At 43.2% G+C, this 22930-nt stretch overlaps 3 protein-coding genes across 4 annotated transcripts in view; 2 read left to right on the top strand and 1 right to left on the bottom strand.

The window, feature by feature from the left end:
- Positions 1-236: 236 nt before the first annotated feature.
- On the top strand, positions 237-7428 carry LOC106606508 (glycerophosphodiester phosphodiesterase 1-like). The gene is made up of 6 exons (XM_014202764.2): positions 237-512; positions 1004-1179; positions 1651-1756; positions 5764-5856; positions 6260-6471; positions 6859-7428. Exons 1-6 carry the CDS (start codon positions 252-254, stop codon positions 6911-6913), a joined length of 903 nt encoding a protein of 300 aa, XP_014058239.1. The 5' UTR covers positions 237-251; the 3' UTR covers positions 6914-7428.
- Positions 7429-7802: 374 nt separating this feature from the next.
- LOC106606485 (MAPK regulated corepressor interacting protein 2) lies at positions 7803-13997 on the top strand. Its single transcript, XM_014202713.2, has 5 exons — positions 7803-8389; positions 8718-8784; positions 10408-10550; positions 12494-12610; positions 13513-13997. Exons 1-5 carry the CDS (start codon positions 8335-8337, stop codon positions 13581-13583), a joined length of 453 nt encoding a protein of 150 aa, XP_014058188.1. The 5' UTR covers positions 7803-8334; the 3' UTR covers positions 13584-13997.
- Positions 13998-16014: 2017 nt separating this feature from the next.
- LOC106606479 (TNF receptor-associated protein 1) overlaps positions 16015-22930 on the bottom strand; it is a 16456-nt gene continuing 9540 nt past the window's right edge. Inside the window, exons 15-18 of one of the 2 annotated variants that reach the window (XM_045715636.1) lie at positions 20643-20728; positions 17712-17857; positions 17456-17528; positions 16015-17037 (exon numbers count right to left, since the gene is read on the bottom strand). In XM_045715636.1, the coding sequence (XP_045571592.1) occupies positions 16936-17037; positions 17456-17528; positions 17712-17857; positions 20643-20728 (407 nt within the window). In that variant the 3' untranslated portion in view covers positions 16015-16935. Of the gene's footprint in view, positions 17038-17311; positions 17529-17711; positions 17858-20642; positions 20729-22930 lie in introns of both variants that reach the window. The other variant, XM_045715635.1, reaches the window with a different exon arrangement.

Consider the following 22930-nt stretch of genomic DNA (forward strand, 5'->3'; position numbering starts at 1 on the left):
GTTTTTATTTTGTGAAGCTGAAGCAGTGAGTCGGCTGTGTCTGGAATGATGCATAATTGAACTCTTTAGTTTTTTTTTGCTGTGTCTGGTAGTTACCTAAGCGCATGCATCTCGGTCTCAACTTGGAATCTCACACCAGCAAGGAACTATCATTCGGTGATCAAGTAGATCGATCAAATATATGAGGTTTGAGAACTGTGACAGTGTATTGATTTTATCATTGGAGACATTTTAATCAACGCTTCTAAACAATGTTACAAATTGGAGACGAAGTTTATTTCTCAGCGGTATTTCTGCTGGTTCTATTCGGGACCAGGAGCGCGATTGGAGCATCAGCCGTCACCGCATCCATTTACGTCTTTATCGTGATGTTTCGGTTCCCACAAGTGCCGGCTGACCAGGCAAGTCAGGTGCTGCGGCCCACTGGCCTTGCGAGCGCCGGCGTCCCCGTGGTTGCGCACCGGGCAGGGGGACACGATGCTCCGGAGAACACCATTGCAGCGATCCGAGAGGTGAATCAAGGACAAAGTATCAGTTATCCACCCTGTCTGGCCTACTTAATGCTGTAGCTGCAAATAAAATGATGAGTAGGCTTACTAGGCCATAAGGATTTGATTTAGGTGCAGCAGGTGAAGTGAGCAGAGGCCGATGAAAGGCATATGACGTCCCTTGTCTTTACTGTGACTTTGTTTCATATTATCAGGGAGTTTAATAAATGTTGGCCAAAATCCATGCAGAGGGAGAGTCTGTTAACTTATTTTGCCATGGTTAGTTATAGTTTAGAATGTCTGGAACATAATTTTTTGTATCTATTCTTTAATTTGAAACATATTTTGGCTAATGTCTAGGCCTACTAGATCAGTACAATCCCAGTTGGTTTTATAGCCTGCTGCTCCGTCTCCCCTATCTATCCATTTCAGATCTATATCTCTCCCGTCTTTCTCCACACACCTCTCCATCCCTTCCTCCTCCCCCTGCTTCATCCTCCTCTCCCATCCTCTAGGCCAGCAGGAATGGAGCCACAGGGGTGGAGCTGGACTTGGACTTCACTGCAGATGGAGTGGCGGTGCTGATGCACGATGAGACGGTGGACCGCACCACCAACGGGATGGGAGCGGTGGGCACACTGAGACTGGCAGAGCTCAGGACGCTGGACGCCACAGGCAAACACAGGCTCAGGTGGGCTTGGCAGGGGAGGGGAGGTTAGGGCCTGGTCCAAAAGCATCGAACTCCTGGGTCATACTCATTAGGCATAAAATGGACTGAAACAGGGAGGGACCAATATGAAATGCTTGTTTTTGTTTTCTGTTGCAAAACATTTTCAGTTGTATAGCCTAATGAACATGACCCTGACCTGAATGTTACGCCTTGAGTGTTAGCAGATCTAAAAAGAACACAAGTTGGTGCTTCTGCCAGGAAACACTGGTAGAGTCAGTACCTGGTGCAAACGCTTAGTAAACATGGCCCCATGTGTGATTGGTGAGTTCAGTTGGACTTCAAGCAGGACAGAGTCAAGATGACTCAAAATACACTAGTGGGGAGTGTGAACTGTGAATGGTACGAGGCCAGATATAGACCTATTGGTGGCGTCTCAAATATAGCAGCAGTACAAACGTTTGTGTGTCCCCGCTGGCCTTTGTGTGTCTCCAGAGAGAAGTTCAAGGGGGAGAGGGTGCCAACGCTTCAGGAGGCGGTGGAGGAATGCATCAACCACCAGCTGACCATCTTCTTTGATGTCAAAGATCAACCTGATAAGGTATTGGCCCTGTCTAGGAACAGCCCCTACTTCCTAGATACAACTGGAGATCTGAGGGGATTGGATATAGCTTTAAGCAATATGGTGATGGCTCCATCTTGTCTTCTGACTGTTTACCATATTGCTTACACTTCCAATCCTCAGTTCTTTCTAGGTGTCTAGTAGGTAGGCTATAGGGGTTGTTTCTGGACAGGGCCCTCTCTAGGCAGGTAGAATCCTTGTTATAAAGATTTAGGACTTAAGACTTCACTACAGTATTGTCGTGTCTTTGGCATCATTAAAACGGAAGACATGTTTAGCAAATAATTCTCTGTGATTATTATTACGTGATTAAACTGATTAATCGTGTAACTGTAATTAACTAGGAGGTCGGGGCACCAAGGAAAATATTCAGATTACAAAGTTATAATTTTCCTAATATAACTTTCAGATATTTTAATATCTGATCACTTAATCTTCTGATTGATGATGTGTTATTTACCTCACGCCAGTCTCATTCCAAACGTTGTAAATTGTTGGTTATCTGCACGAACCCAGTCTTCACTATGAGTCATCCCTACATCAATTGTCTTAAAATCATTTATTTACTAAGTAATTCACAGAAATGCATAACAAACAGATATGGTTACAAGGAAATGATAGGAGAATGTGCCCTAGTGGGCTAAACCGGCATGGCGGCTTGTTAGACAAAAGAGTTGATAATTATAACAATTGATATGCTAATCCTTTGCACAAGAACGCTCACTCATTTGGGAACAATTGCAATCAATACATATATTTACGCTCAGTGTGTCGTCGGGATCTTTGTTGAAAAGTTCGGTTCTGTTGGAGAGTTTTGTCCTCGCGTTCTCTCTCTCTCTCGGTTAGAATGGATATTTCAAAGTGACATTCATTAATGTCGTTATAGGACGGATGTTTCGTCGGTCTTCGCGTTCAATGATACCGAATTCCTAGCTGCAGACTAGATTAATATCAAAGATGTGTTATTATTCTGTCGGTATCAATATTCTAAGAGTTTAACCACGTGGTATGGTTAAAGTTCAGAACAAGGGATGCATGGTCAAACCTTGGCCCTCTTGTTCTCGAGGTAAGCTGGTCTCCTGATAGAAACCCTGGGTGGGGGTTATATTTGGAATACAGAAAAAGGCTGTCTCATGACGCCAGGTCCTGTCTGTGTCCCTGGGGGCGTGCCAAGGACTTAGTTAAGACTCCAAAGGGAATTTTAGTTTTCTTCATTAAACAGTCCAAAGTCACATTTACACAATTTCACAAACAGTTCCATCCTTATTCATTCATTTTATACAACCATTAGATATAAGTCTCACAACTGAGGCTATTATATAAACAGAGCCATGGTAATGTGGCTGTATTGTCTCTCATGAGTTTCACAAAATTGTACCAAATGGACCAGTTCGTAGCTGAATTCTTCACCGATCTTTTATACCTTCTCCAGAACATAAATGTCATTCGGTTCTCCAGTCCTCTGAGGTGGAAGAATTCCTTTGTCTCTCCATGAAAGCACCCTGTCTTATACTGTGGCCATGAGGTGGGACATTTTCTTAGGAATTTACGACCCCTTCTGACCACAGCAGCCTGGGTGTAGGAGACAGAGGGAGATGGTGCAGAAGTAGGGGGATGGTGCAGGGGGTCAACTGTGCTCACTGTACCCAAAGAGGACAATGTCATGACAGTATACACCAGGTTTTCCCAAGGTGTACTGTTGGACCAGGGTTAGGGAACACCGCTATACACACTCCAGCAGCACTTTGAATGACAACCACATCACTGTAAGGTGAAATGGTAGTAAACTGAGTGTATAGGGAGATTAAGGCATGTTAAAATCCAGCTGTTTAAGGTAGTAACATCCCTACTACAGAGACAGGTCATAAAGAATCTCACAGCTGCCCCAGACAGTGGTTCTGAGAGGAATTCAACCCTCCTTACATTTACATTACATTTTAGTCATTTAGCAGACACTCTTATCCAGAGCGATTTACAGTAGTGAATGCATACATTTCATTTCATGCATTTTATTATTATAATTTTTTTTTGTACTGGCCCCCCATGGGAATCGAACCCACAACCCTGGCGTTGCACACACCATACTGGCGTTGCAAACACCATGCTCTACCAACTAAGCCACTGGGAAGACTGTGGCTCAATGTGACTCACTATCCTTCCACCTTCCCCATATTGACAGTTTTGTAAGCGTTAGATTCGCCAAAGTCCCCTACAGACCTCATTATATATGGAGGACCAAAGCAGTCAAAAAGACAATTAAATACTCTTGGAGCAGTTTCCCAGATACAGATTAAGCCTAATCCTGGAATAAAAATGATTTTTTAATAGAGATTCTCCATTGATCTTTTTTAGTCCAGGACTAGGCTTCGTCTGTGTCCAAGAAACCGCCCTTTAGTGTTTCATAGTATTAAATCAAATCAGATTTTATTTGTCACATGCACCGAATACAACAGTTAAATGCTTACTTACAAGCCCTTAACCAACAATGCAGTTTTAAGAAAATACCTAAAGAAAAAAGTAAGATAAGAAGAACAAATAATTAAAGAGCAGCAGTAAATAACAATAGCGGTGCTATATACAGGGGGTACCGGTACAGAGTCAATGTGTCAAAGTGCAGGGGCACCGGTGTTGAGGTAATTGAGGTAATATGTACATGTAGGTAGAGTTATTAAAGTGACTATGCATAGATAATAACAGAGAGTCCCAATGCAACCATTTTCATATCAATATCAAATAATTTCTGGGTAACAAATAAGTACCTGACTGTAATAGATTTCCATTAAAATTTACCAAAATATATTTTTTGCCCAAAAATATTTCTCAATCAAAAAATGTGCTAGGACTGTCTTGGCGTGGTCTGAGTTCGGAGGGGGAAATGGAAAATTAGCTATTATTCGCAGAGGTTAGGAACTCTCTTTGCTATTGGTCTATTAACCAATTTACCGCATGATGTCGTCACCATGGAAAGGCGAAACTCCCGCCCATGCAAACCTGCTGATTAGAAGGTCTTGTGTAGATTGTATTTTCAACCAGCAACGATCAGGAATAAACACTTTTCACATTATTTCACACTTTTACAGTGTTCGTTTCATCAGATGTTGAACAATATGATAAAACACAGGAAAACTGAATTTTCACTCCTCTGGGCCTTAAATAAGATGCCACTTGTTGACAATAAGATCATCATATATCACAGCCATACTCAACAGGCGTGGTCCAGATCTGAACCCACAATGCGGTGAATACACTCTGGCTTTCAACTGGCTTTCAATTGAGTGTTGTAATATTAGAACACACAAGGTGCAATTTAGAAATGTGGTGCATGGCTAGTTTTCCTCTTGTTATGTCATTCACTGACAGATCTGAGAGCTATTTATAACCTTTCAGAAATGTCCAGTTGATCAACAAGCCCATGTTAGCTAGGTAGGTAAGTTAGGCTATCTTGATCTTGTAGCTATCATGGCCAGGTTGTGCCCAGGAGCCTTTACTTCCACTGGGCCCCCATTTAGATTTTTTTTGACACACTCAGGTGACATCGAAAAATGTGTAGAAGTGCAGAAAATGTACTTTAAAACGGCAATATTTTCTTTCCGCTAACAAGAGGGGTGTGAAACATTGAGGTCGCGAGGTGGGGGTTGGGTCCAATAAAGACAATATCAATCCGGACCTTTGCCACAGTGGAAATTTGTGTGACCGGACCTTCTCAAATAGTAGTCCTGATATATCATGTTGTATTGTCACATACAAAGGATAGGTGCAGTAAAATGTGTTATTTTACAGGGTCAGCCATAGTAGTACGGTGCGCCTGGAGCAAATTAGGGCTAAGTGCCTTGCTCAATGGTACATCGGCAGATTTGTCACCTTGTCGACTCTGGAATTCAAACCAGTGACCTTTTGGTTACTATGCCACCTGCCACTCATGTATTTGTGTTACACTGCATGTAGTTTGACAGTAAGTACTGTAGATGTTCCCTCCTCTCCACCAGGCAGCTGCAGCCCTAGGGGAGATGTATCACAAACACCCTGTTCTCTACAACTCCAGCATTGTCTGCTCCTTTCAACCTAAAGTTATCTACAAGGTAACCTTTGTAACATCTCTGGTCATTTGAGATTTATGTTTGTTCGAAAACAACATTTCAACTCAGTAACACACAACATAGCCCAACTATATGCACAAAAACTTCAAATTAAACTGTAAATATGAGTTGAGACATCCATGTGCACATTTAGTCGTCTTCTGTTCCATTATAGTAGTGTTTTTCCTATAGTGTGTAGTTTAGCACCAGTCTGGTCCCAGGTCTGTTTGTACTGTTTTGCCAACTCCTACGGTCATTGTCATGTTTGGAAACAACCATTGTCAAACAGGTCTGGGTCCAGGCTAGGCTTGTTACACACTGTATGGATGTGTTATTACAAGACTGTTATCAGTGTCGTCATAACCATAACACCACCTCTGACCTCCTCATCGGTCAACTCCTCCAGATGCGTCAGGCGGACCCTGGGGTGGTCACGGCCCTGACCCACCGGCCCTGGAGCCTCAGTCGCTATGGCGATGGAACACCCTGTTCCATGTCAGCGTGGACGAACTATTGGCTGGGAGTTCTGGATGTGCTGCTGGACTGGGCCCACCATCACCTGTTGTGGAACCTGTGTGGCGTCTCAGCCATCCTCATGCAGAAGGACTTCATCTCCCTGTGAGTAATATTAACAGTCGTGGCTCGGCCTACTGAGTTTGTTACATGGGTTGTGTTCATTAGGGAGAAAATTGAATAAAACACTCTGAAACTGGGGAGACTACCTGGACTTTCTCAATAGGAAACTCTCATTTTTGTTTTCCGTTGCAAAACGTTTTGCTATATAAAGTGTGCCCTAATGAACATGACCATGGATTGAATCACACATCATTGCGTGTTAATATCAGAGGAAGATCAAAATTGAGACAATTGTATCCTATTGTCAGATAACATATACTGTCTGTATTCATATAATCTATTGATGTTTGTTGAAATATTAAAACAAACATGATACCCTGACCACTGAGCCAACATGTCTCCACTCCCCTCATCTATCCCTCTCTACAGGGACTATGTCCAGTACTGGGCAGAGCGAGGGGTGGAGGTGGTGGGCTGTGGATAAACAGTACTACCAAGATGTCCTGAAGATCAGCTATATCACTGACAGCCTGAGGGAAGACTGTGAGCCTCACTGCTGACTGACACACAGTTCTAGAGTTCTACCTAACAATAACATGTAGTTGTACAAGGACTCAGACCTCACTATCATAGGGAATATCAATATGGAGTATGAATGTACAGGACAGTACACATCCAATATAGCTGCATAGCAGATCATTTTCTAGTTCAGGTTGCCCGTTTTAACCAGAATAGTTTTTACTGCAAACGCTCAAACAAGATCATACAATGTCAACCCTCATTTGACAACTATACAATACCAGCAATACCGCCATAATCTCAGAAATACTCTCTTGGACCAATCATCACACCACTAAATGCAGACAATTTGCTAATTTGCCATGTTGAATTGTTCATCTTAATACAAATCTGTGCATTAGGAGATTAGGCTACATTCATTAATATTGTATTAACAGTATGACACTGATATAACAATGGTACAAAACACAACTCTCTTTGTTGACATGTATCTTTGATTTCTTAATGAAAACATGATGTACATGTATCCTTTATGAAACCGTGTTATTTATTGTGACTACGGCAGGCCCACTGTAAATATTGGATAAATAAATATCCCCTGTCCTAATTTACATGCAGATTGGTGCTGAATAGTGAGTATTCTAGTGGATATGTGATTGTATTGTATGGTCACTGTGTATACATGATGGGGGTACACCTTATTGTTGTTTTGTTCATATATGAGAGCAACGTTGATGACAGTGGCAATGCTGTACCCTTATCTTCAGACCTGTCCTCTGCCATACAGTCAGGTGGTCTCTGTCGCTTTAAAAGACAGAGGGAGGCGTGTTGCGATGTCAACATTTATGCGCTGCGTTGGTTGAGTGTCTTTGCAGCTCAATGACAGCTCATGTTTCATCAGATCTGACATTGTACCGACTCGGACAGCCCCAAGGACCAAAGTTAGCTACTTCTTCACACTGGATGCAAGGCGACCAGCTCGTACCACAGGGCCTCAGGAGAACGTAGCAATCTATAATGGTTTGTTCTGAGCTCCGTTTTCAACTAGAATGATTGAATAGCGAAAAAGAGGAGCTTGATTCATGGTTATGTTGTTCCGCGGTAGATTATCCCAAAAGTTCCCACCAGTCGTTCGCAGCGCAGAAGATTCTAGTAGTTGAAATGCAGAGATAATTTTGAAACGGAATTTGCCCAATGTAACAGGAAAAACACGGACCTGTTTTTTTTAATCGTGGATGCGTCGAGGAATTACACGAGAGGAAATATTGTAAAGATTTTATCAATCATAAACTGTGCCTATACCCAATTTGCCTCTGACATAACCGGCCTTTGAAAGTCTATTGGACACTTCAAAGTGCCATACTGAAGTTCACTAGGATTTTGCACATGATGTACACAATTACAAGAGGTCCCAGCAAACTTGTTACACAGCGACGAACAGGTGAGTGTGGTGGATTCTAGGAGACCGATTCAGACACTTTTGTAACAAAGTGCCAGTGACCTCTCGCTCACACTGTCATCAAAGTGCTGATACATTGTAATTCTGAGGTTAGATACATGCCTTGTTACATGTTAACATTTACAGTGTGGCGCGAGTGTATATTTGCGCATGGTTTACGCATGTGTGCCAATGTTGATGCCAATCCATTATAGGGGCTTCATTCAGAGGCAGTAACATACATTCAGTGTTTTCAGTGGTTAACTTAACATGTTGATATCGCTTTCCTTTTCAATACAATGTTGATATCTATTCCCTTTTTTAATATCAGGTCAAACGCAGCAGATTGACAAAATAAATGACTTCAAGCACAAACAAACGCCGTGGTCTATACCAGAGTAAGTACTATTATTGCATTGTACATAGGTTTAACAGTGTTATTAGGATATAATCGCAGTGTCACTGTTATTATTGTACTGTAATGATGTTTGGCATAGCTTCACCTGCAGCCCGTGAAGCATTAAAGTTTCAGAAATTCACATCTTACAACATTGTTGTAGCGCGATCGCCTGTATTGGCGTGTAATAGTAGCAAGCTCGCTATAAACACTACATTCCATGGGGCACATTCTATCATAAGGCACACTGTTGTGGGTCTTTTCCAAACCACATCCACCTGCCTTTATGTCATTGAACAGGGGCGTGAAACGACCTTGTGTGTGGGAAGCAAGGTTACTCACGAGCGTTTGTTGTCACTGTCGAGTCCCAACACTTGCATGCTAGCTGAGCAACATGCTGGCTGAGCAACATGCTAGTTGAGCAACATGCTGGCTGAGCAACATGCTGGCTGAGCAACATGGTAGTTGAGCAACATGCTGGCTGAGCAACATGCTGGCTGAGCAACATGCTGGCTGAGCAACATGCTAGTTGAGCAACATGCTGGCTGAGCAACATGCTAGTTGAGCAACATGCTGGCTGAGCAACATGCTGGCTGAGCAACATGCTAGTTGAGCAACATGCTGGCTGAGCAACATGCTGGCTGAGCAACATGCTAGTTGAGCAACATGCTGGCTGAGCAACATGCTGGCTGAGCAACATGCTAGTTGAGCAACATGCTGGCTGAGCAACATGCTAGTTGAGCAACATGCTGGCTGAGCAACATGCTAGTTGAGCAACATGCTGGCTGAGCAACATGCTGGCTGAGCAACATGCTAGCTGAGCAACATGCTGGCTGAGCAACATGCTAGTTGAGCAACATGCTGGCTGAGCAACATGCTAGTTGAGCAACATGCTGGCTGAGCAACATGCTAGCTGAGCAACATGCTAGTTGAGCAACATGCTAGCTGAGCAACATGCTGGCTGAGCAACATGCTAGTTGAGCAACATGCTAGCTGAGCAACATGCTGGCTGAGCAACATGTTAGTTGAGCAACATGCTAGCTGAGCAACATGCTAGCTCTTGGTAGTTGCTCTCTGCTGTCTACTCACACGTTTACTACGTTTCAAGATAACCCGTTTCAAATAAACAGCAACAATAAGGCGTTTATCATATCTTTAGCAATATTTCACTAATTTGGTCCTGATCTAGTAGAGTTGAGAGAAGCACAATCTGCAACATATCCATCATGGCATCCTCCATACTGTTAAATAAAGGTCAAATAAATAAAATAAAAATACTGCATTCTTATCATGTGGGCTTTCATTATCACCATAGAAACCTTACTGTGTTTGAAGGTATGGTAACCGATGTGGTTCAGGTGGCTGACTTCCTATCTAGCTAGTCCTTGCTCTGAGTGAAGCATACATTTTAATTTATTTGTCATGAATGAATGATTGAGAGAGAGAGAGTAGAGTCTGAGTAATTTATGACCCTTAACTACAGTAGCAAACATGCCTAAGAAACTCTATTTAGAGACCATTTCATCATGTCATATTTACTACAGGTCTATAGGTATATTGTGTGTACACTTAAAATAAATCAAAAAGTTTTTCATGTTTAAGCCCATCTTTTTTTGTCCTGCAGCTCTCCTGCACCCAAGATAGTGTTTAACCGCCTGAATGGGAAGAAGTACCACAACACCCCAGTAGCTCTTCTACAGGTGGACCTCCAGCCCAAGGAGGGCTTCACTTCTGCACACCAGGAGAATGTCAAGTTTATCTATGAAGGTAAAGGAGTGAGACCCTAGAAATACAATTTCTAGAATGGACCAAGCCCCTCAAACCTTGGCAATTTTACTTTTACAATACACTCACGAGTACACTTAATATGGTTGTGACTGAGGACTTCAATGGACAATGGGCCTCTGGGATCTGATCTTGCCCCTACAACCCACTTTACAAAGAATGTGTGTTTCTCTTTCAACATGATGAATGTTGACCATGGTAAACATAATATTACCATACTATTATTATTCAACTCATCTACAGTCTGAGTAGTCTCCAAATCATCTCCTTTCTGTCTAGTGTCCCTTTAGAGGTGACAGTAGGACTTCTCCTCTACCCCTCCCTCCCAGTGTTCTCCCACCCAACTACAGGCAGGGTGGGGGTCAGGGTTGGACCAGGAGTTAGTCCTCCCTCCCAGTGTTCTCCCACCCAACTACAGGCAGGGTGAGGGTCAGGGCTGGACCAGGAGTTAGTCCTCCCTCCCAGTGTTCTCCCACCCAACTACAGGCAGGGTGGGGGTCAGGGTTGGACCAGGAGTTAGTCCTCCCTCCCAGTGTTCTCCCACCCAACTACAGGCAGGGTGAGGGTCAGGGTTGGACCAGGAGATTGTCTTCCCTCCCAGGCTCAGCAACACAGCTGCACTGACACTGATACCAGTGATAGCAGGCACACAGCTCAGGGAGCTGGCTGGAATTCCACTACCCTCACACCCAAATTGAAGCCCTCTGCCAGCACCATCCTGTCTGTCTGTCTGTCTGTCTGTCTGTCTGTCTGTCTGTCTGTCTGTCTGTCTGTCTGTCTGTCTGTCTGTCTGTCTGTCTGTCTGTCTGTCTGTCTGTCTGTCTGTCTGTCTGTCTGTCTGTCTGTCTGTCTGTCTGTCTGTCTGTCTGTCTGTCTGTCTGTCTGTCTGTCTGTCAAGTTATCTACTCTGCCTCCAACGAAGGTAGTACACAATGGCTTCTAGAAATATGTGAAATACCTACCCAGCCAAACAGCATGTGTAACCTGTTAAGTCATTTCTCCCTTGCCCATGTGACACACTAGGTCGTTCCAACTGAAAGTTTGCAATGGCAGCACATTAACTACATAACCTTGGTCAGAGTGGACAAGGACAAAAAGTAGGCCCTTCTCTTACTAGGCTTTCTACAGAGAGGTTCTACAAATGAGGATTGCAACCAGTTTTACAGGATCATTAACCAGTAAATACACATTTTAGGCGACTACAGTTACACCCAGTTACTTGTAACATTAAAAAACAACATGTTGGTTCAACACTTGTAAGTCATGTGAAGGTCCATATGGTGAAAGGTGCCTGTCATAGATCTGATTGGCTCATTAATATGGTAGCTCCATCTTGCCTTCACTATGAGCATGTTTAAGTAAAATGATAGTAACGCAAACTTGCCTTCATCATTCATTGGTTAATTTATGCAGTCATTCATTCCCCAATACGGGTTCATTTTGACTTAGTATTTTATTACATTAGTACTTGAAACATTTGGACTAGTGAGATAATATTGGTCATTAGAGCCAGTGGACTGAACGCTCATAAATCCACATGACAGAGTGCATTATTTAAAATGAAGTTTCAAACGCGGCATGCTTTGTAAAATTCACCCTACTGGACCTTACACTGTGTGTGTGACGTGGCAGGACTACTTTTGTTCAAAGGTTATTTCCTTTTTACACATTTTAAGCTGCAAAATGTTTTAGCCTGACTGACTCTTAGGGTGAGTTTCCCCCCATTTTATGTTAACCAATTTCAACTATATGACTGTCTGCTTTCATATTGTTGTTTTCTTTGTTTCTCCTGGTAGTATTCGCGATGTTAAACTAAAGCATGTCTAAGAACAATCTATAGATTTCTAAGAAAACCCAAGGAACCTACATTCAATTCTACTGAAGGCTGCATGTATCCAGGTTGTGTCTGTGTGTTGCTGTTGCAGCCTGGCAGGAGGTAGTGCAGCAGGCGGAGGAGGGAGGAGCCAGTGACGAGACAGGAAGTGCCAGTGCTCAGGGACCAGTGCAGTATTCAGACACCAGCCCCAGCCCAGCCATGAAGAGTGAGTCCTGACCTGAGTCCACCTTCCTCCTTCAGTCTCATCCCTTAAACACTCATTCACTGTAATCTGTTCTCCATTCTCTCCCCCTCATCACATTTCCTTGACACTAAACCACTTCCTCTGTCCGTACCCCCCTGATTTTCACACCCAATGGAAAGATGCACCTTCTTTTGGTCACCTGGACAGCAGGTCACATCTGTGTGTGTGTTAGGGCTGTCACAGCACTGCCACCACATAAACCAGTGTGATGTAGGGTTGTGTCAGTCATCATGTCTTCATTCTTAGCAATGAGAATAGGCGTTTTGGGAAAGTCATATTGGGGAACATTTGGAAGGTTCTGATATGACCTCTGAGTTGTCATTGTTCATGGTCTTAAAGGCCCAGTGCAGTTGAAATTATGAGAAAAGACTGCCTGTTTTGGCCTGCCTGGTGACAACACCAGCTGGTAGATTAGTTAATAGACCAATAAGAAAGAGAGTTCCAAACTTCTCTGCCAATAACAGCTGGTTTTCAGTTTTCCCCTCTCCACTCAGACCACTCCCAGACAGTCCGAGCAAAATTCTTCCTTGTGAAATTGCTCTTTGCTAAGAACCTATTTTTGTTTCTCTTCGACCATTTTAATTGAAAACAGTCACAGTAAGGTACTTAATTGTTACCCAGAAATTGTTTAATATTGAGATAAAAACAGCTGCATTGGACCTTAAGTCATTTCACCACTGAATTCTTACTTTAGTTTTCTAAAATATAATCACCATCTATGTTTGACCAGTTCCAATAATGTGCTTCTGACCTTGGTTCACATCATCACCCTACAACAAAGTTGAGGTCCACTTGTTAATGCTGCCGCACCATAACCCAATGTTTGAGGCCTCCTCTAACTCCCTCCTTTTCCCCGTCCCCAGACTTTGTTCCCATCGATCTGGATGAGTGGTGGGCCCAGCGCTTCCTGGCCAACATTGACAACCAGTCCTGATGGGCCCCACCACCTGGGGCCCTAGCGGCCAGGGGAGAGGGCCTTATGGAGGGGCCTGGAGGTCGGGGTGAGAGGGGGGTTTAACCAGGTTGGAGCCTAGTGCACCTGGTAACAGGTGTGGGTCTTCTCTAGAGGTGTGGAAATATGGGATGGCGATGGGCATTACTCGAGAGCAGCGCTGGGACGCTGGCGAGGACGTAGCCATGGCAACCCTCTCACCTGAACTATTTAACCTTTTTAACAGAAACAGTACAACCAACACTAACCAACCAACGCTGTCCGCTTGAGCAGCTACCCGGAAGATACAAGTCTTGAATTTTTGGTTATTCTCCATCTCTCAAGCCCAACACTGTGGGCTAAGATGTCAAAATGTCTGTACTACTTTAAAAACGCAGTAAAGATGTGTTTTCAAGACGTGCCGTGGTGAGATTTATTTTTCACTAAATTGGAGGTTGGATGTGGCTTGCAATGCCATAGCTCTACACAGGGTGTCAAACAACAGAGTTACACATAAACAAACGTACAGTCAATAGCACAATAGAAAAATCTATGTACAGTGTGTGCAAATGTAGTAAGATTAGGGAGGTAAGGCAATAAATAGGCCATAGTGGCAAAATAATTACAATTTAGCATTGGAGGGTCAGGGAGGGAGGCTGGAGTTGGTTCAAGGGTCAGGGAGGGAGGCTGGAGGGTGTTAAATTAGGCGAGGAGAGAGGACACAAAGAACTGAGGAAAGAATAATTGAGAAAGAGCCTTGGAATTCTGCACAGGAGTTTATCATTCAGGGCAGGATTCAATACAAGGCTCATTACAGAGCAGCACTAGACAATAGAAAGCTGACATGAATCATGGGTCACGTTCAGCAGGACCCAATGTTTTGGGTTCATATATAAATGGGCTATCTATGTAGAACAAACATGCCTCTGACATGTAGACTAAGGAATCACATCAGCTCAATTAATGATATTTCTATCTGCAACGTTCGACAACATTTGGCAACAAGGTGGCCCTGGCCACAATTTTGTACTCAGAGAAGCTCTGCCTCAAAGGCAGAACTAAGTTGATTGGTTGGATGAAAGCTCAGTGTGTAGAGTGGCATGTCAGTGGATGGAGTTTACAGGGTCATGTTTATACGGGATCCAGCTTTTGTCAAAAGTAATTTTGTTGTATTTATTTTTTGAATTTGAGCTAACCCTAACCCTTTTCTTAACCTAATTCTCCTAAACCTGCAACGACAAGTAAATTCTGACAAAAGCTGGATCCCTTCTAGCCATGACCAGTTTACAGATGAAGGTCAGATAAAATAAATGCTTTTAAGAAGGTAGGTTGGATGTGGATGGAGGGTGTTAAATGCAGGTTGTGACTCGCAAGGTTACCAGTTCAAATCCTGGTAGCGACTTGTTTTCCAACCTTACCCAACATTCTTAACTAATCACATTTCTAATCTACACTGAACAAAAATATAAACGCAACATGCAACAATTTAAAAGATTTGACTGAGTTACAGTTCATATAAGAAATACATTCATTAGGCCCTAATCTATGGATTTCACATAACTGAGCAGTAGTGCAGCCATAGGCCCACCCACTTGGCAGCCAGGCCCAGCCAATCAAAATGAGTTTGTCCCCACAGAAGGGCTTTATTACAGACAGAAATACTCCTCCCCTCAGACAATCCCGCAGGTGAAAAAGCCAGATGTGGAGGTCCTGGTCTGGCGTGGTTACTCGTGGTCTGCGGTTGTGAGGCTGGTCACACGTACTGCCAAAATATATAAAACGACATTGGAGACAGTTTATGGTAGAGAACTGAACATTTCATGCTCTGGTGGATATTGCTGCAGTCACCATGCCAGTTGCACACTCCCTCAAAACTTGAGACATCTGTGGAATTGTGTTCCCAGCACAAGGTGCATCTGTGTATTGATCATGCTGTTTAATCAGCCTCTTGATATGCTACACCTGTCAGGTGGATGGATTACAAAAAGAGCTGTCACAGGTTTTAATCTTGCCGAAGCATTTTTTGAGAAAGTGCTTCGGCAAGGGTGGAGATCCCATCACTATCTGATGATGCTTTGCCTCATCTACACATGGTATTAAAATGTCTTATTTTTCCTGGTCCCACTTATTTGAGTGTGATATTTTTTAGATACATTCACTCCATAGAGCAGCAGGCTGGACAGCCACCAATTCAGCTTTTAAAGGCATTTTCCTCTACGTCCACGGATATCGCATTTACGGTAATCTCTGCAGATTGACTCAATCAGAAATTACCTGTAAAATATTGTGCTATAATACGGAATGGATTGAATCCCAGCCTTAAATGGTTGCCTAATCCAGATCTGTTTACATGAGACATCCAGCTAGACCGTGTGCCTACAGGACGCATTACACATGTTAGCACCAGATATAAACGGGTCTCTAGAGGTCAATCCACAGGGTTCAGTAAATGTGTTTTATTCACAATACATCAGTATCATCATTACAATCTGGGTATTAGAAGCGCTCATTCTTCGATGTCAGCCATTGTTAACAGGTACAAAAAAAAATATTGGGTGGATAATTTGAGCACTGAATTAAGACATGTCAAATTCCACATACAGATGGTAATATACAACTTGTACAAATCTCTCCCAGCAACACATCTAATTGTAAAATGAGTCTTTACAGTCAGTTTCAGTATTCTTCTCTGAAGGACAGGAATCTATGGCTCAAATATTGGGATTGCCAACCATCATATCTGAGGAACAGCTGGGAGGAAAATAGGAACCTGAATCAAGATGACAAAAAGTAAAAGAGGAAGAAATAGAGCCAACAGTAACATTGTATTGAACGGTCATGTAGGAAGTATGGTCATGGAAATGTGTACAATTATTACACCAGTCCCAATGTCAATAAGACTTCCTTTACAAAGCCCTAACCCATTCTTCAGATCTGGGGTTTCCACTCTGCTCATGGCACAGTCTTATAAATATCTCGGTCATCACACACACAACATGAATAACCACTGCTGGAGAGTCGGAGCAACACACAAATCCACAGCTTGAGTCGTGTCCGTCTACTCCATTTTCAGGTCTCAGAGCAGGCCAAAGCCTCCCTGCTCTCCTCGAACAGTCCGTTGGTATTGAAGGGACTTTTCTGGGGTATAGATGGGCAGGCCTGAATGTGGAAAGGCCACCAGAGCAGTGTGTTGTTGATGGGGGTAGTATCTGCAGCATGTAGAGCCAGGTCACATGTCTATGTAGGGCCTACAGTGACCTGACCAGTAGGAGGGTTGCGGAGATGGGGAGTTGAACCAGGCAGTGACTGTAGTGTCTATAGGCCCTACAGGTGACGGCCGTGACGTCTCTGCGTCTCAGTGTTTCTCCAGCGCTCTGGTCAGCAGGTCGTTGAGGCGGGCAATCATGGGTCGGGGATCGTCGTTGAGGCCCGCTGCGATCATGGCGTTGTCGTAGATCTTGAGGTCAAGGATCAGAAGGGGCACGGGTTAGAGACACATGCAAGACAGATATAATACCACCGTCTAAAGGCTTCATCTTAGTTTGACATCTAGGAGTCGGAACACAACAGGTATGAGAGTGAAACAGATTTCCATTAAGCTCAGAGAGTCCCATTTCCAGAGAATCTAACTACCATGTTTTTAAAAATGCTGATAATGTTTGTCTCTCAACCAGTGTTGAGAGTAAATTCCATTTCAATTCAGTACAATTCAGGAAGTAAACTGAAATTACATTGTAAATGGAATGGTCTCAGCCAGGGTTTGGGCCCATTCCATTTACACCTTCAGACCCCAAAGTGTAAGGAGTGTGATCCAGGACAGCGTGATCCAGGACAGCGTGATCCAGGACAGCGTGATCCAGGACAGTGTGATCTACCTGCTCTAGCAGCAGTTGTGCGAGTGCAGAGTCGGACTCCTTCAGTGAGTGCATCTTCTTGATGAGGTCATGACTACAGAGGAAAGGGAGAGCAGGAGACAAGCACAAATCAACACAATACTATTTTGACATTGAATACTGCGTTGTTGGGAAGGGCTTACAAGTTAAGCATTTCACTTGTGCATGTGACAAATAAAATTTAAAACTTATGGATTTGCACATAAAACGCCTTGATTTAGAGATCCCCCCCCTGTACCCAGCGTTGATCTCCAGGGTGGGCTGTAGTATCTGGGCCCTCTCCTCTGTGCTGCGGGCCATCTGCTGGGTACGCAGGAAGTGGCGTGCGGCACCCATCTCCAGCACCGTGATCATGGCTGGGTGGGTGTCCAGACGAGGGGTCACCTGGAGGTCAGGGGGTCAAAGGTGAAGAATGAGCAGTCACAGACAAACAAAGTAAACCTTACAAATTGACTGATTCTTACATACAGTATCAAAGTCCAGTTAGCCAGTAGTTACTGTATATATAGGCTGGATCAAGTCAGTCACACAAGACCACGGAAGAGGCCCTGGACCATTCCCTACTGGGTTATAGTGATCATGGTACAGGTAGACTAGTGTAGATAGTGATGGTAGGGTAACAGTACCCTGATGTTGGTAGACTAGTGTAGATAGTGATGGTAGGGTAACAGTACCCTGATGTTGGTAGACTAGTGTAGATAGTGATGGTAGGGTAACAGTACCCTGATGTTGGTAGACTAGTGTAGATAGTGATGGTAGGGTAACAGTACCCTGATGTTGGTAGACTAGTGTAGATAGTGATGGTAGGGTAACAGTACCCTGATGTTGGTAGACTAGTGTAGATAGTGATGGTAGGGTAACAGTACCCTGATGTTGGTAGACTAGTGTAGATAGTGATGGTAGGGTAACAGTACCCTGATGTTGGTAGACTAGTGTAGATAGTGATGGTAGGGTAACAGTACCCTGATGTTGGTAGACTAGTGTAGATAGTGATGGTAGGGTAACAGTACCCTGATGTTGGTAGACTAGTGTAGATAGTGATGGTAGGGTAACAGTACCCTGATGTTGGTAGACTAGTGTAGATAGTGATGGTAGGGTAACAGTACCTTGATGTTGGTAGACTAGTGTAGATAGTGATGGTAGGGTAACAGTACCCTGATGTTGGTAGACTAGTGTAGATAGTGATGGTAGGGTAACAGTACCCTGATGTTGGTAGACTAGTGTAGATAGTGATGGTAGGGTAACAGTACCCTGATGTTGGTAGACTAGTGTAGATAGTGATGGTAGGGTAACAGTACCCTGATGTTGGTAGACTAGTGTAGATAGTGATGGTAGGGTAACAGTACCCTGATGTTGGTAGACTAGTGTAGATAGTGATGGTAGGGTAACAGTACCCTGATGTTGGTAGACTAGTGTAGATAGTGATGGTAGGGTAACAGTACCCTGATGTTGGTAGACTAGTGTAGATAGTGATGGTAGGGTAACAGTACCCTGATGTTGGTAGACTAGTGTAGATAGTGATGGTAGGGTAACAGTACCCTGATGTTGGTAGACTAGTGTAGATAGTGATGGTAGGGTAACAGTACCCTGATGTTGGTAGACTAGTGTAGATAGTGATGGTAGGGTAACAGTACCCTGATGTTGGTAGACTAGTGTAGATAGTGATGGTAGGGTAACAGTACCCTGATGTTGGTAGACTAGTGTAGATAGTGATGGTAGGGTAACAGTACCCTGATGTTGGTAGACTAGTGTAGATAGTGATGGTAGGGTAACAGTACCCTGATGTTGGTAGACTAGTGTAGATAGTGATGGTAGGGTAACAGTACCCTGATGTTGGTAGACTAGTGTAGATAGTGATGGTAGGGTAACAGTACCCTGATGTTGGTAGACTAGTGTAGATAGTGATGGTAGGGTAACAGTACCCTGATGTTGGTAGACTAGTGTAGATAGTGATGGTAGGGTAACAGTACCCTGATGTTGGTAGACTAGTGTAGATAGTGATGGTAGGGTAACAGTACCCTGATGTTGGTAGACTAGTGTAGATAGTGATGGTAGGGTAACAGTACCCTGATGTTGGTAGACTAGTGTAGATAGTGATGGTAGGGTAACAGTACCCTGATGTTGGTAGACTAGTGTAGATAGTGATGGTAGGGTAACAGTACCCTGATGTTGGTAGACTAGTGTAGATAGTGATGGTAGGGTAACAGTACCCTGATGTTGGTAGACTAGTGTAGATAGTGATGGTAGGGTAACAGTACCCTTGATGTTGGTAGACTAGTGTAGATAGTGATGGTAGGGTAACAGTACCCTGATGTTGGTAGACTAGTGTAGATAGTGATGGTAGGGTAACAGTACCCTGATGTTGGTAGACTAGTGTAGATAGTGATGGTAGGGTAACAGTACCCTGATGTTGGTAGACTAGTGTAGATAGTGATGGTAGGGTAACAGTACCCTGATGTTGGTAGACTAGTGTAGATAGTGATGGTAGGGTAACAGTACCCTGATGTTGGTAGACTAGTGTAGATAGTGATGGTAGGGTAACAGTACCCTGATGTTGGTAGACTAGTGTAGATAGTGATGGTAGGGTAACAGTACCTTGATGTTGGTAGACTAGTGTAGATAGTGATGGTAGGGTAACAGTACCCTGATGTTGGTAGACTAGTGTAGATAGTGATGGTAGGGTAACAGTACCTTGATGTTGGTGACTAGTGTAGATAGTGATGGTAGGGTAACAGTACCTTGATGTTGGTGACTAGTGTAGATAGTGATGGTAGGGTAACAGTACCTTGATGTTGGTAGACTAGTGTAGATAGTGATGGTAGGGTAACAGTACCCTGATGTTGGTAGACTAGTGTAGATAGTGATGGTAGGGTAACAGTACCCTGATGTTGGTAGACTAGTGTAGATAGTGATGGTAGGGTAACAGTACCCTGATGTTGGTAGACTAGTGTAGATAGTGATGGTAGGGTAACAGTACCCTGATGTTGGTAGACTAGTGTAGATAGTGATGGTAGGGTAACAGTACCCTGATGTTGGTAGACTAGTGTAGATAGTGATGGTAGGGTAACAGTACCCTGATGTTGGTAGACTAGTGTAGATAGTGATGGTAGGGTAACAGTACCCTGATGTTGGTAGACTAGTGTAGATAGTGATGGTAGGGTAACAGTACCTTGATGTTGGTGACTCTGTTTCCCAGATTGTTCCTCATCCAGGAGATCAGGTCCTCAGCCTGCTCCTCTGTCAGACGCTCAGAGGCTATAGACACAGGAGAGAGCACTGAGTTAGTTTTAGAGTACTTCATATTACTGTCTGAAGCTAGGTTAACTCCTAGATTAGCTCTGTGGTTGGAGGCTAAGAGGCAAACTTCACTTTGTCTCCTATCCAATTGGCGACAGATTTTCATGGGATTATATAAAAAAAAAATCTGCATAAAAACCTGTGCATTTTCCCACCAGAGATATGTTTTCATGAAAGTCACTTGTTGGGGATAAAGGTGGCAGGTAGCCTAGTGGTCAGAGCGTTGGACTAGTAACCGAAAGGTTGCAAGATCGAATCCCCGAGCTGACAAGGTAAAAATCTGTCGTTCTGCCCCTGAACAAGGCAGTTAACCCACCGTTCCCTAGGCCGTCATTGAAAATAAGAATTTGTTCTTAACCTGTCTGGGCTAGGGGGCAGTATTTTCACGGCCGGATGAAAAATGTACCCAATTTAAACAGGTTAGAAACTAGAATATGCATATAATTGGTAGATTTGGATAGAAAACACACTGAAGTTTCTAAAACTGTTTGAATGGTGTCTGAGTATAACAGAACTCATATGGCAGGCAAAAACCTGAGACAAAGTCATCCAGGAAGTGGAGGATCTGAGAATTGTAGTTCTTTCTAGTCCCTTTCGAAACTACAGTATCTGTGGGGTTACGTTGCACTCCCTAAGGCTTCCATTGGCTGTCAAAAGCCTTCAGAAAGTTGTTTCAGCTTTCTCCTGTTACTGGGCAGATAATAGGAGCTCAGTTACTGAGTGGACTGCCTGGGGACAAAGAGATTGGATATGCTCGGTCCCGCAACTGCGCCGTTCCTTATTTTTCTCCTTCAATGAATACGCTATTGTCCGGTTGGAATATTATCGCAATTTTACGTAAAAAATACCATAAAGATTGATTTTAAACAGCGTTTGACATGCTTCTAAGTACGGTAATGGAACATTTTGACTTTTCGTCTCTGGTACCACGCTCGCGCGTTTTGCCTTTGGATAGTGCTCTGAACGCACAAACAAAACGGAGGTACTTGGACATAAATTTGTATTATTTCGAACAAAAACAACATTTCTTGTGGAAGTAGCAGTCCTGGGAGTGCATTCTGACGAAGATCAGCAAAGGTAAGAGAATATTTCTAATACTTATTCTGAGTTTAGGTTGCCCCGAACTTGGCGGGTGTCTGTATAGCTCGCTGTGATGGCTGAGCTATGTACTCAGAATATTGAAAAATTAGCTTTCTCCATAAAGCTATTTTAAAATCTGACAATGCGGTTGCATCCAGGAGTACCGTAATTTCCGGACTATTGGGCGCACCTGAATATAAGCCGCACCCACTGAATTTAAAAATATATATTATTTTGAACATAAATAAGCCGCACATGTCTATAAGCCGCAGGTGCCTACCGGTACAATGAAACAAATGAACTTTACACAGGCTTTAACGAAACACGGCTTGTAACAAAAATAAATAGGCTTTAACGAAACACGGCTTGTAACAAAAATAAATAGGCTTTAACGAAACACGGCTTGTAACAAAAATAAATAGGCTTTAACGAAACACGGCTTGTAACAAAAAATAAAACATTAGCAGTAAGCTTTAGTTGTCTTTTTGCACTGAGTCAATTCCTCACGCTGCTGTTTCCAACGTCTTATCATCGACTCATTAAGACCAAGCTCCCGTGCAGCAGCTCTATTTCCTTTTCCAACAGCCAGATCAATCGCCTTCAATTTGAAAGCTGCATCATATGCATTTCTCCGTGTCTTTGCCATGATGAGGGTGACAAAATGACTACCGTAATCAGAATGATGGGAAGTTTGAGAGCGCTCGATTTAATCTAAACAGTAAACAAAAAAGTTGTTTGACCTTAACCCGTTCGGCAATTTCATTGGTCTAAAGAAAGCTTCATGCCGCCAAAAAACTGAGCACGTCACAGAATGTGTTTTTTTGGAGAGAGAAAAAATAGAAAGCGGGAAAAATCCATATATTAGCCGCGTCATTGTTTAAGCCGCGAGGTTCAAAGCCTGGGAAAAAAGTTGCGGCTTATAGTCCGGATTTTACAGTAGTCTGTCTAATTCGTTATATATTTTGTCAACGTTTATGATGAGTATTTTTGTAAATTCATGTGCACATTCACTGGACGTTTTGGTGGGAATAAATTTTCTGAACATCACATGCCAATGTAAAATGCTGTTTTTGGATATAA

The sequence above is a fragment of the Salmo salar genome, chromosome ssa03 (assembly GCF_905237065.1).
Source record: "Salmo salar chromosome ssa03, Ssal_v3.1, whole genome shotgun sequence".
NCBI lineage: Eukaryota > Metazoa > Chordata > Actinopteri > Salmoniformes > Salmonidae > Salmo > Salmo salar.